The sequence below is a fragment of the Seriola aureovittata genome, chromosome 1, assembly GCF_021018895.1.
Source record: "Seriola aureovittata isolate HTS-2021-v1 ecotype China chromosome 1, ASM2101889v1, whole genome shotgun sequence".
Classification (NCBI taxonomy): domain Eukaryota; kingdom Metazoa; phylum Chordata; class Actinopteri; order Carangiformes; family Carangidae; genus Seriola; species Seriola aureovittata.
The window spans coordinates 26,560,211-26,575,020 of NC_079364.1; the positions used below are offsets into that span (position 1 = coordinate 26,560,211).

General features: G+C 39.2%; 1 protein-coding gene across 1 annotated transcript in view; it reads right to left on the reverse strand.

The window, feature by feature from the left end:
• Positions 1–351: 351 nt before the first annotated feature.
• Positions 352–14,810, reverse strand: part of LOC130169704 (synaptosomal-associated protein 25-A-like) — a 38,934-nt gene continuing 24,475 nt past the window's right edge. Inside the window, exons 4-8 of the mRNA XM_056376648.1 lie at positions 14,452–14,500; positions 8,034–8,151; positions 4,315–4,434; positions 2,725–2,869; positions 352–1,832 (exon numbers count right to left, since the gene is read on the reverse strand). Of these exons, the coding sequence (XP_056232623.1) occupies positions 1,764–1,832; positions 2,725–2,869; positions 4,315–4,434; positions 8,034–8,151; positions 14,452–14,500 (501 nt within the window). The 3' untranslated portion in view covers positions 352–1,763. The remainder of the gene's footprint in view (positions 1,833–2,724; positions 2,870–4,314; positions 4,435–8,033; positions 8,152–14,451; positions 14,501–14,810) is intronic.

The window sequence follows — 14,810 nt, forward strand, 5'->3', positions numbered from 1 at the left end:
CACTTTTTGCAATGAAATGGCATGTGATGTTTTTGGATTATATTTAGTCAAAATTTTGTATCACATGTAAATTGTCAACTTAATAATTTTTCACAAAGTAGTTTGAACTTCTTTTTCTAAGTAGCTTTAGTGAACCAAACTAGATATTTCCCTAGAGAAGCTTTGCTGTAGCTCAACCTCCCCCAGCATGGAGTAATTGGTAGCTTTCAAAGCAGCTTCCCTAACACTGGTTGTCATTGCAGTTCAAAATAAAATAACACTGCTGACAATTTGATCTCAAGCATGGTATTGTACCATGACTGCAAACATTTTTCTCCACAATAGTGTAATAAAAATACAAAAGAAGCGTAGTTTGGTTCTATGTTTATCATGGTTTTATTGGCATTTTCCAAGGTATTATTTTACAGTGATGGTCACAGTCTGGAAAGGTAAACAGACATGAAACAAAAAGAGTGGCACTATTGCAGATAAATATGGGCCTCTCCTCTGTGTGGCCTACATATGTAGCATGCGGTTGCCATGTTAGGATATTTCTTGCCTGGAAAAATGAATTATTCAGTGTCTTCTAGCAGTGGATGGACATGCATAACACTTAATGCGGTACTTGATATTGCTAGGGTTGAATCACGGGTAAAGCAGTCTGACCTGGTATGTGCGTGTATAACTTTGCCGAACAGTTGGATTGGTTGCTGCTGAACTATGACCTTGAAGCAAAGCTCCACCTCCTTTCATTATCAATCACAAAGTTAGCTGTTACGATTAATGCCCAATAATTTGTCTGTTAAACAAGAGTCCCATCAATCATGCTGTTCAGACCACATACAAACGCAGTGTTTCGCACAGACACTGAGCCTTATGATACAAATATGAAGTGTCAGTAATCAATTCAAAATTCAACCCTTGCTTTTGAATGGTTAGATTTAGCTCCCTGAGGAAAAAGTATATACTATACAGTATATGGCATCAAACTGTTTTAATGCTGCTCCATTAGTAGAGTTGGGGAAAGACTGGTGCACTAACAGTCATGACTAAAAAGTTCATATTTTCATTCAAATGGCTCAAATACTTGCAAATACTTCACTGAGTATCCATGGTCTACTATGTTATTAAGATCTGAGTGGCTCCACATCTACATTAAATAACTGTATTCAAACAACGGCCTTGGTTACAAGCTGTGCATGTTGCATGTTCACTATATTAACAACAAATCACTGTGGCTTTATCATGTACCATCACGACATCTTAACGGATGAATACACAATGTGTCTCACATGGACAACATCAGATTACTGACATGAGGGGGGGCATCATGGAACAAGGTGTACATACAGTTTATATTACACGCAGACTTAAAAAAAAAGAGTGATGAAGAACACAGGACAAGTGATCTAAATCAATTAAGCCATTTAAGAAGCACTATGTACAGTATGGAGAGAGTTTGAGTGGACGTTGTGTGACAGAACTATTATTTCTTAACAAAATCAAAAGAGTGACAACACAGAACAACACTGACAATAAGGGGAGGGAAGGGACTGAGGGGAAGGGATGGTCAGGAATGGGGGTGGGGGGCAGAAGGATGTATGATATGTGCATGTGTACAAACTTCTACAAGTATCACAATAAAAGCATGATATTGCAGCGCCTGCTGTTGAGCCAAGGAAGTGGGCGCTGTTGGTGTTGGGGGTCGGGCTGGGTTTGGTTGGTGTTGTTATTTTTAGGGTGCCTGGGGTTAAACGGGGATGAAAGCACTTTTTCACTGCAGTTTAGCCACTGCCCAACATCTTTGTCGCACGCTGGTTGGCCTCGTCAATCCTGGTCTTGTTGGAATCAGCCTGAAAGGAAAAAAAAGACGGGTTCTTACTCCGCTCAGGTAACAGTTGGAAAAGTGGTCAAACCAGTGCTAGATGGTGGAGATGAGAAACTTTTATAAAAACATACATACTGATGGACAAATGATGTTTAACCCTGATTTTGTCCATTGGCATGTGAACCAGATTTTCTCCATTAGTGTGTCAAACCCAGGCGTAATCTGCTCTAAATCAGCACCGCTGCATTCACTGTCACATTACCTAATGCTAAACATGTAAACCACACCAAATATCAGCTAAATGCTATACTCTCTACTGTATATTAGCAACATTTTTTCTAGTCTGTTACCTTTCGTTTACTTAGTTTACCTGTAATTCTTACAATACAGTGTCACAACTACACTTTCTTGCATAACTAAATGTATAAATTTGACCACACCTCTGTTTGCCCTCATAGCTTTTCACACCTTCTCCTAGCATTAATATAAATGGGCCCTTAAATGGTTATTTCACTGAATAGTCTTGAAAATCTTGTGCACTTTGCAGCGTCTTAATTTTCTAGTTTCATCAATACAAATACATAAATACAGCAAATCTGTACTTGTATTTCCTCCTTGAGCCTCACATTGTATCGGGCTGTTGTCCCATGTTGCCAATATTTTGGAGCATCACAGTTTTACCTATAAACTCTGTTGCCACTGTCTTTGTCCAACTTTGGATTCAACTGTAATTTTCTTCTCCAACAACTAGTAGAGGTTGTTGCCTAGTAACAACTGACTTGTTTCCATCAATGACTATGAATTCAAAATAGCGAGGAGTAGTACATAAGAGTCATTCATTTCTCTAAAAAATACTGCAAACACTCCCTGATCTTCTCCATGGCAGTGGTATACATGTAGGGCTCATTGTGCAGTACCTTGTCCATGATCCTGTCAATCTGGCGGTTCTGGGTGTCAATCTCCTGGCCCATGTCCAAGGCCATGTGACGCAGATTGCCAATGATGCCGCCCACCTGCTCCAGATTCTCATCCATCTCATTCTCCCGGGCATCATCTGTTACCCTACAGCACACAGGGTGAGGAAGTGGGACTAATTAATGGCCATAGATTACGTGGTAGATACTGTTGTGACCTGTTGGATTGTGCCCAAAAGCACAAGCACCACAAAACGGTATAACTGTATAACGCATGCAATGTAAGATGGAGGCCATATTGGACAATACCAACCATCCTCTCCACAACATTCTGGCAGGACAGAGAAGCAGCTACAGCTGCAGCAAACATCTCATCTCACTGCGCTGCAGAACAGAGAGGTTCAGGAGATCCTTTGTTCCCACTGCCATCAGGCTATACAACACCTCAGCCAAAGGATGTGGACTAATCTAAGTATTATTATTGCTTATTCATTATTAACTGTTTTTATTATTATATTATCAACAATGGGATAATGGACACATGAATTTCCCCTAGAGGATATATAAAGTATCTATCTATCTATCTATCTATCTATCTATCTATAGTACAGTACAGAACGGGACAAGTAGATACAATATGTTTTAAATGAATTCCTGGACATCAGTAAAACAAGTCAGTATCTTTCTTTTTCAGATATTAGGACATTTAAGGATGAAACAATAAGGGATACTGGCTACTCATTAAAATGTATTTATCTATCACATGGCCTACTCTGTCTCATTCATGTTATAGGTTGGCTGAAGAGTCAGTACCATGGACAGCACCTTACATGACTGAGAGAGTCCTGTTTTCAAGGAACCAAAAAAACAGACGAAAGCACCCTGTTACCCCAATGCACTCAGATCCATATGACTTGAATTATATTTTATAATTTTATACTGTGATTCCCAACTAGAGGGTCAGGACCCCTCCACTGGGTCGCAAGATGATTCAAATGAAGCTCTGCTAAACAAATTTGAATTCTTTTTTGTTGGATGTATCTCTAATTGTTGTTTTTTTTTGTAAAGAGTTTTACCTTTTCAGGTTTTGTTGAAGGTCACACACAAAAAGGTTGGAAAGTAGTGAAATAACATCAGGTTTATACAGTATATCCAAATTTGTTCCAGTGGTAACTCTTTTTTTCTAAATATGAAACAACTACATCGCCTTATTGAACTCATTGTTGCAAACTGAGCTGAATGTGTCCTGGTACCTCTGGGAATTCCTTCACTCTGTTAGCTTAGAAATGTTACAGTACATTGAGATACAATTTCATCCATTCCCAAGGGGAAACTGTATTGTTCCTGCAGCAAACTATCACTAACTGACATGCTGTCCATAATGATGGTGAAATATTTATTTAAAAGTCAAAATGGGCGATCTATTCCAGGATAAGTCTCATATAACATTATATAAACATTATCACCTACTCAAATATGCACAAACACACAAACATTTACGACCTCTCACACACACGCACAAACAAACAATAATGCCAGCTACACGCATACAGAGGGGCACACGCAGGCCAACACCTATACACACGCACTTACCTGCGAATGAAGCCCCCACTGATGGCCATCTGTTCACGCTCGTCCACCACTCGAGCCCCTGGCTGGCTGTTCACCACTCCATCCTGGTTCGATCCCCAGGCCTGGCCCCCACCCTTAATCCTATCACACACACATTTCAGTCAGGGCCAATGGAACTGTTGTATTGAGTGTTTGTTTTTGTATTTGTTTGTGTACAGGTATGTGTGCGCACTTGTTTGCTTGTTTGTGAATGTAGCAAAGATTAGGTGCACTGTGGGTGTGCTTATAAGTGTACAGTATGTTGGCCACTGTGTGTGACACTGTGTGGGTGTGTGGGTGTGTGTGGGTGTGTGTGCACTGGAGTGTGACTGTGTATATGCATGTCTATGTAAGTGCATGTTTTCTAGCGATTTACTATAAAAAACATATACATTAATATATGTTTAGAAAGCATTGGATCGTATGGTTTCAAGCCATTTAGGTACTAAAAGCAACATGCCACGTATGATAAAAGGCACATACATGCACTTGCAGTCTGTTAGTGAATAATTGATCTAACATGCAGATCAATTCAATCTGAGCACGATAAGTTCACATGTGGCTTGTGTTAGAAAGTAATTAAGACTTAAAAACACTCTCCCACAAGCACATAGAGAAGAGCACAAACACAGTAACCAGACTCCAGACAGAGGAGACACAAACACACACATACATATAAACATGCAGAGTGAGAGGACATGCAAGGCAGACACATAGTACACAATGTTTGACATGGGCAGGGAAAACACTTAGAGAGGAACAGGATCAGACACATGTTGTATCTATTAAAAGAAAACCAAATAGTTAGATCCATTGTGGAAAACCAACCAAAGAACATTTTGCATGCAAGACTAAGTGATACAGTAGCTGTGATGAGCCCTTCATTTCATCTGGATGGATAGATCTGTAGGATGATACACTGTATACAGTCAAATAGTCAAATGTAATTCTTAGCATTGTTTTATTATGCTTGAAGTACCTTATGGGTGGGAGACACCACTAGGGACAATACGATGGCTGTCTAAATACACAGTTTAAAAGCTGATTTTGTTCACTTTTCAATGAAGGAAAACTATTGTATGTAGCAGTATTGTCTTGAGGTGGTAAATCACACCCATTCTGTGCTCCAGACAGTTTATAACAACAAGCAAGAATTATCTTTATTATGCTATTTGACCCAGGGCCGCCATAAAAAAGAGTCAGATGAAACACATGACATAACCACGGGATTACATAACAAGTGGTTTGTGACAGGGATGACCAAAGAGCTATAGAACAGACAAGATCTGAACCCTGGAAGCAGGACCAAAATGGACCAAATGGAGGCAGCAAACCCCAAATATACCTTCATACAGAAAACGAAAAGTTCAGTCCAAAATCAGGAAGTAACTAGTAAAACAGATTAGTTACACATTGTAACCATTGTAACTACACTATTGTCAACATCCTGCTCATGATAATCCTGTTTTGGACAAAATAATAATTTGATGTGCCGAATTTAATCTCCAGAATGTTTATAAAAATTATTGTGATACACACTGAAGGCAAGGAAGTACCACAATTTTGCTTTCTAGGTCAGATGTAAAATAGAAAATCATATATCTATCTATAGAATTGTTTTGGGTCTGTTTGCCTTTTCTCAAAAACCACATTTTATACTAATACCCGACAATAATATAAATATTACATATAGTGTATCCCATGTATCATTATGTATCAAATCATTATGACCTCACTTAATTCATTCCCAGAGGATTGAATGAGAAATATGTTGCTGCGAACCCAACACAAAATATGCAAAATAGCCATTTCTGTCTTGGTTTGTCAGCCACTTGTGTTTTCTATAGCTCTGAGATAAACAACTGTATACAGTACATGTATTGGTCCCAGAGTATAGTATGCTCAGACATGACTCAGTGGCCATAGTTTGGCTGTGAAGGTCCAGAGAACAGATCACACAGGAGTTTGGCAAAACTGGTATGAAAAGTCCATCTTCTTAACAAAGCCACAAATACAGGGTTTCAGAGCTTTGACATTAACATGGTATTACCCGATGTAGAGTGTGATTATAAAAACGTTTGCCTAACTCATGCATGATATTTCATTCTGTAGGACAGTCCTGAGGGAGGAGAGGGAAGAGGCTCCAAGGCATCTTTAGTTTACCAGTTATCTGAGGTTCATACGGCACAGTTGGTGTGTTAAAGAGTAAGTTGGGTATTTTAGTAGCTCTCATTTCTTTAAAATGCATCTTTATTCTAATTATAAGGTTTGTGTACTGGAATAGGTCATGAAATAAATAAAATGTTGCATCACCTTCACATCTGTTAACAGAGCAGAGAACACCCTGAACTATATTAAGCCTTACTTACAATTTAACCACTGTGTACTGCCTGAAAAATGTATAGAAAATATTATACATCAAGAATAAAAAAATCAATCATTGCACCTAAGAACTTGGACCCAAAAAAAAAATTATACTTAAAGGGATAGTTTTGTTCATTTGACTTCCTGTAGAGAGTTTAATGAGTGGACACCACTGCCATGTAAATATGAAGCTACACAAGCAGCTAGTTAGCTTAGCTTCTCACAACAAATGGAAACAGGGGGAAACACCAAGCCTGTCAAAGCACTGTCCAAATTAATCAAACAGCTCCCCTAAAGATAGTGCAGCTCATAACCCCCTGGAAAATTGCTATGTTTAGTTTTTATATTAAACAAGCACAATTTAATTTGCTTAATTAATTCATGAGCTTTCGAGGTGATGGCAGGAGTATCTTGTTAGCTTTGGACAGAGCTAGCTGGCTATCTGTTTCCCCTGTTTCTCAGCCAATCGTCTGCCACCTCCTCCAGCAGACATGTGGTATCAATCTTCTCATCCAACTCTCTGCAAAAAAGCAAATTAGCATATTTCTGAAATGTTGAACTATAACTTTAAAATAGGCATCTGATCTGAATGATCATTCAGATTGCTTGGCTACAAGTACCAGTTGTGTAATATACTGTACTGCCACATACTTGATTAAAATAACAGCCAGTTTCTCAAATGTAATGCAAAATAAATCAGGAGCATGCTTTGCATCTCTTAAATTCCAGGAACTAAGAGTCTTAATGAAACATTTCATTTAAAATCAGATACTTTTCTTTGAATGCACCGCAAGAGATCCATGTAAATACCAACGTTAATAGAGTTATAAATGGCCACAAAATAAAAAATTTAGTAGAGAAGTTGGCTAGTTGATTTACTCTTTGCTTGGACTTTGTACACAGCATGCCTCATGCTGCAGGGTGTTAGGGTGGGTGCTCGGGTGGGGTTCAGGGGTATGGTGGGTGCTGTGGCCAGATCCCTGCTGATGCTGCTACCTGCTGGAAGAGAATCTCTCATCCAATGTGGAATGAAGGGCTTTTGAAGACACCAGCCAAGGAGGCTGGAGAGCAAATAAAGTGGCAGTCGGACCTGTTGTGCATGTGTGTTTTGTTCATGCACGCACACAATGTTTCACTCAATCCAGTCTCAACTTCAGCACACCCACACGTGCATGCAGTGCTGGTGCCTGTTCAGAGAGTGTGTTGTTGTGGCTATGGGCCTGACTGCTCACACCACAGGTCACCATGCTCTATACACCAGAAGCAGGCAGACGGATAGAGAGGCAGGTAGGCGGTCACTGAAACACATGTAGTCAGGCGACACAGGCAGCACCTACTTGTTACAGGGACATGAACATAGACCACAGAACTGTCCTAGATTGTTCAAATTCTTTTCTGCATCCTTCATGTCCTTATTGATTTGGTCCATCCCCTCCTCGATGCGCTCCAGTTGTTCTGATTACCAACACATTGTCATTTTTCCCAGCAAAAGAACGAAAGCACGTGAGAAGAGAAGAGAGGAGGAAGAAGTCGCAGGTGGAAGGAAGGGAGGGGAGTAGAAAGGGGAAACAAAGGAGAAGAGACAAAAAAAAGACATTGACTGTGACAAGAGAGACATCAGACATCACCACCACCACCAGCACTGGACAGGCAAGAGCGTGGGGCTCCTGGCCGGTACCTACTTTTTAATACATGGGCATATCAGACCACAGCATTGTCCTAAATCTTTTAAATCTTTCTCGGCCTCCTTCAGGTCTGCGTTCACCTTGTTCATGCCCTCCTCCACACGATCAAGTTGTTCTGGTAAGGACAAAGGCATGAGAGCAGTGAAATAAGATTGACTGGTTTGTTTATTTTTTGAGGGTTGGCGCTCTAGATGCTACAGTGCAAGAGGCAACATATTTTGTCTAGATGCAGAAGGCAAAGAAGGCAACAAGCACGAAGATTACCTGGGTATTACCTGGGTATTACTGTTGACACGCTTTTGCTTTGCATGTGATTTTTTTCCCCTATGGATTCTACATTTTGTTTCCTACCTCCATCCAGAGGAATGTATTTCTTTTCTGAGTATTTCATCTGAGCGGCAGAGGCAGTATGCTTCATCCAGCTGTATCTGTGCACGACTGTATGAATACTACTGCATACCAGTGAGAGCAGAGAGAGACGACACAGAGAGAAATCCAAGACTGTCCTGATGATACAAAGTTTAGAGGAACACCACACACACAGAAACCAGCTCATGAAGATGTGACAGCCCTCAAAGACAAACGAATGAACGAGCAGCTAATCAATAAACAAATCATGAAATGAATGTAATGGAAAGCATCATTCAGGCACATGAAGTCATGCGCGTTTCCTTACTCAGGTGGTCAATAAGGCACCGAGCTATAAAAAGGCTCTGATTCAAGGTCAGATCCTCTCTGTGGCTGGTTAATGGTTATAGGACATGGACGGCAATAATCTCCATCAGGGGAAAAGGCCCATTTTGTCCTCCAAGAGAAACTCTTAAGATTTGATTAGTCACACTGTAGTGCAGAGGACTCCGATGACCATAGAACACAGGTTCAGGTGCTGCAGCTGCTAATAATTAGTTGAACTCATTAACAACATCTGATGGTAAATTACAACCTTGGCTTACCTTGTCTGTCATCAGTGGTGAATGTAACCAAGTACATTCACTCAAGTTCGATTTGAGGTAGTCAGACTTCACTTGTTGATCATTTAAGAGCAATTTGCAGATAATACTTCTGTTTTTTTACTTAAAAGCTCTGCACACGCTCACAGCTGTTTGTACTTATCCTGCCTGATCAGACTCATTTGATCTGGGAAGCAACAAACAATAAGTTGTGTCATTTCATACAGATACAGAGCCTCAATAAACAGGGGGTAGACACTATCAGCTACAGAACATGGAACTGGAAAACTACATGTTCCTCACTAAACGTCTTCTCTGTGTTTTATCTTCCTCTCTGCAACAGTGGACTTCACTTTCTACATAACCAACATCCTAACTATAACCAGCAGGGAGGGAAGGAGTCAGTCTACCAGTGCTCTGAAAATACAAGGAACAAATGTTTCATAAAGATGACTACATTAGTCAGGTAAGTCAGAGAAGGAGGAACGTGAGAGGGAGAGAGAGTGAGAGAGAAAGGCATTGTTTATCTCCTTGCCTTTGCACAGCCAGGCCAGACTTAACAACCTGCCTCCTCCCTTTCATCTGAGGATTACAGGGCTGAGGGCCTCCCCTCCTCCCTCCTCCCTCCTCCCTCCTCCCTCCTGGACCGTGAGTCAGTCACAGGTTTAACCAGCTAGAAAGAAGGATGACTTAATAGGTGCAATAGGCCTTCTTCACAACATCAGGAAAAGCACAGGTGTTACTAATAACATTAACAATAGCTCTATTCTATTGAAGTGACGTGACTGAACCTGAAAGTGAAGCAGCTAAAGGGAAATCAGCCATCATTCATTTTATTATTTAAACCACGTTGGCATTAGGCCACAGTTCTGTTTCTACAAGGAAATTCCCATAAAAGCTTTAAAGTATTAAAAATACAGTTTTAAAAGCTGATGGTGAGGCGTGCTCCATTACAGCAATGCTGGTAATAGTAAACCTTGCATTAACTTTCTAATATGCTGCACTCACTGCTTTATTATCCCATTCCTAAAGGGGTGTCATTATACCCACATCAGATATATATTATGATAAAAAGTATTTCTTTAAAAATCTAAAAAATATGCACTGTGCATACAAAAGTACACACTGACTACAGGCCATAAAATGTATTCAAACATTTTGATCCCAGCCAGATCTCCAGTTTAGTTTGTCAGATTTAAATAAAGACCTTCACTTCGTGCTTCACCAGGTTCTGTAAGATATAACTCTTGAAATGCACCAGTCCATCACTTCAATTCACTTTACTTGCAGTGTCATGGAGACGAAAATGAGACACTGATGTATGTTGTTGGCTTGTTGTGTGTCATTGACTGGTATGCAAGTAAATCTATTTTTGGGTTCAACATTGATCCAAGAGAAACAGGAAAAGAGGAGAGTCACTGGGACAAGCTGTGATGCTCTAGTCCAATAAACAAAAAGAAGGAAACCTATGATCTCCAGTTATTAATTTAAGGCAATTAAAATAAATGTATCAACATAAAACAAAAAAAAAAACAATCACACTCCATGTACATCTTCAACCTGCAAGAGCTAAAATCAAACCAACATCTTGTGCCCTGAGCTATGACATCTTGCTACATGTGTGGGGGCTCACTGACGAGCAGATGCAATTCATCAGCCCTGACTGAGTGTAATTCAGTTCAACACGGACGTAACAGCCAAGCAGGGAGCAACTCATTAGCTGCAGTGAGACCTCCAACACAGGATATACATCACTGCAAGTAACGACAAATCTCCTCCTATGTATGACCTGCGTGTGTGTGTAAAGGACAGCTACCCCCCTGTTTACAGCTCCACAAGACTTCACTGATTACCATGGAAGGATATTACTTACGAGTCTTTTTTTTCTTTGGCAATGTAAGAGGGAATTCTTGATTTAAATAACATGTAAAATATGTCACAGACAAATAAGGTAGAAGCTTTTGTAGTTCAGTATTCACTGCAAACAGGAAGGAGGAGTTGGGAGCGGGAGAAGGAGAAGGAGAAGGATGACTAGAAAGAAGAAAGACGAGAAAGGGCCTCATCATTAATGTAATGGAGGGATCTCCATGCAAATTAACTGAAAAAGCAAAACAAAAAGTGGAGGTCAGGAGATAAAAGCAAATGGAGCAGGTGCTGGCGAGAAAGAATAGGAACATGAAATAAAGAAAAGAAGAAAAGAGCTAGACAGATGGGGATCAGGTATAGAGGACATTAGCTGAGAGGCAGAGGTAATTTAAATCTGTGAATTGATTGGTGTCCTGTGATAACAGCAGTGAGCTGTGCGCTGTAGCAGCCGTTTCTCCGGGGGAAAAGACAGGACGAAAGAGAGCGCGAAGGGGGGAAACAGGCTATCTGTTCCTTTGACAGGCCAATTAGACTGCTCTTTCACGCATGGAACTAAGTACAGGCCTTCGGTAACACGCATACACACACATCTCCAACGCATATTATGAGTAGACGCTCCGCTGCACACAGTAAACGTACCCACAAAACACCAGCCACTTTCATGCGAGTATAAAATGTGAAAAAGTGGAAACATTAGTCTGATTGAACGTAGGAACTTTGTCGCTCTGACCAAGATTTACAGAATAAAAGAGGACTTATAGTATTAATCTGGCTTGTGCTTAGCAGCTTTTCTCCCTCTCTGTTCATGTTCCAGTCATTCAGTCAAAGTTCATGGTGTCGTGTACAGTCTCTCTAAAATATTAAAAGAATCAAACACTTTAAGATACAAAAATGTAATATATATATTGAATTTCAATATATGAAATATATGTACATATAAAATAAAAACATATACGTAAAACTTATATATCAAACCTTTTAGAAATTGGAACAATTTGATATCTCAACATATATGTCCAGCCCATACAAATATGTATGTTTATGTTTTATGTATGTTACATAAATATATATCCCAAACCCATCCCAAAACCTGTCAATATATGTTGATATTATATACAGAGGGTCCAGAAGTCTGAGACCACTTCCCTTGAATGGGAAGATAGACATGTTTAAAATTAATAAGAAATTTATGAGAAACACATATATAAAAGCACATAGAATTTTCATATGTATGTTGTTTTAATAAACTTGCATATACGTTTGGATCAAACATGTATTGTTAACATGGTTGCAACATGTTGTACCATATAAAAATCCATCATATAGATATTTTCATTATATGTACATATACAAATATTTACTATGGGTATTTCATATGTTATAAACGTATATGTCCATATTGCCAGAGGATATATATATGTGATAATAATATATCTCCTTATATATCTGTTGATATAGGGACATATATGTAATATATGACATTTCTGTATGAGTACACGGATTGTGTAAAAATTGAATTCTTCAGTATCAAAACATCCCTCTGTCTGACTTTATATTTCACTGCAAATCAGTGCTCAGCTGCAGCAGCTATTCATAAATCCATTACTTAGTTTAAGCATAAAGTCTTTCCTAAGTATCTTAGTTTCCACTACTTAGTTTCAAACTACTGACTTACTAAATTGGGTTGCATCATTAAAACTAAAGATGTCAGTGATGTGTTAAAGAACATCCAATCAATTAACAGTGTTAACAGGAAGTCAACAGCTGTAGCATAACCTTCAAAAATAAAGATATATTGAACTTGACTGCCAACATTTTGTAAATTTAGGTATAGCTTTGTTTTATTTATATGTGCAAACATGGAGGAATATGTGTATCACAGTTGGTAGTATTTGCGCGGTTGAGACTGAGTGGAAACGTGGTATTGAGGCCAATGTTTTGTAATTATAAGGTACATGGTATTGTCTTTGAGAAATGTAATTTAAAAACTGTGATAAAGTGTCACATCAGATTGTCTTCGATATTCTATACATGTCTTTTTCTTTCCTTTCTAAACAAGTCATATTATATTAGCAAGCTAATGTGAGGTTTGGTAGGTCAGCTACACCCAGCAGTTACTGGGTGTAAATATTATCTCAATGTAAACCAAGTTTGTGTGGCACGCCAAATTTTAATTTAGTAAAATATCCACTTAGTAAAAGCTGGTGCAATTAAGCTCTTACAGTCATCAAAGTTGTAATAAGAATGCACTACATTATTACAATATTTTCTGTTACATTAAATTGTACTTTTCTCAAAATCTTTTGTGAAGAACTGGATACTTTTACCTATTCAGGCCCCTGAAAAACGTACAAATGAAGCAATCTGAACAAGAGAAATCAGTGTTTGGTTGAACTGCTCAGAAAGGTCATCACCTCTGATGAAGAGTCACAAATAAAGACTGCTTTATTTGAAGTGATCGGAACCAAGTGATGCCACTTTCTCAGGCTTTAGAAAGCTCCTCCAGAGCAGCAGAAGACATCACACATCTGATCTGGCAGTGGGACTGTGTGAGACTGGTACACTGGCGGACATCTAAAGCCTGTGGAGGGGCCCTTTAATTCTTATTGGAGGATTGAGCCATAAACAGGGCAGAACTGGAGAGGTTGTGGAGGAATATGAGGAAATAGTGCACAAGTTTGTTGCCAGTCAATTGTTTTACCTCACAAAAAGTATAGTAGTAAAATATATCAATTACCAGCTGACCTCTGAGTCAGTCAGTCATGTGTCCTGGAAAACATCTCAACCAGGTTTCAGAGAGCAAGGTTAGAAACATTGATTTTAAAGTGGTTCATGTCCTTGTTATACAGTTTAACATACAGCTAAAATATAATCTATAAGATTAATTTAATATATATTCATTTGACAAATAAGTATAAGAGTGAAATAATAGGGAGGCAAAGCAGAGGGCTAGCTGAAGCAGTCACATCCAGTATAATCATGTTGGCCACATTAGTTCACAGTGTAGCTAAGGTTCCTTTTAAAGACTTGGCACAAACTCAAAAAGAAATAAACTGTTCATTTACTTTAGTAATTATAAAACCATAAAGGTCATTTTCCCTGGTGTTGTAAATTTGATTCGGACTCTACAGTCTTATACCAGATGTGCTGCTGATGACGATTCTCCCATTATACAGCGTTAAGAAGCAGCGAGAGAGAATTGGTCGAGTCTAGCAGATTGAAGGTTGTTTGGTGATCGCTCCCTGTCAACTTACCTCCCTGCTCATCCAACATGACCAGAGTCCTGATGCCGGCATCTTTACTCTAACAGACAGACAGAGAGAAAGAGAGGAAAAGAAAGAGAAGTGAAGCGGAAAAGAGGAATAAATGAAAGAGATCAGTGAAGGGCAACGGTGCAGGACAGCAGAGGTGGGTCAAATTACTGTTTGAAATCACTTTTTTGAGTGTGACTGATCTCGTCTGATGTTGTTGAAACAGCTCAACCTTCAAGGACTAGTTTGAAATTTCTGCTTATTTGCTTTCTTGCTAAAAGTTGAATGAGAAGATTGATACTTCTCTCATGTGTGTATGCTGAATGGAGCTACAGCTGGTTAGATTACCTGGCTCTCACAAA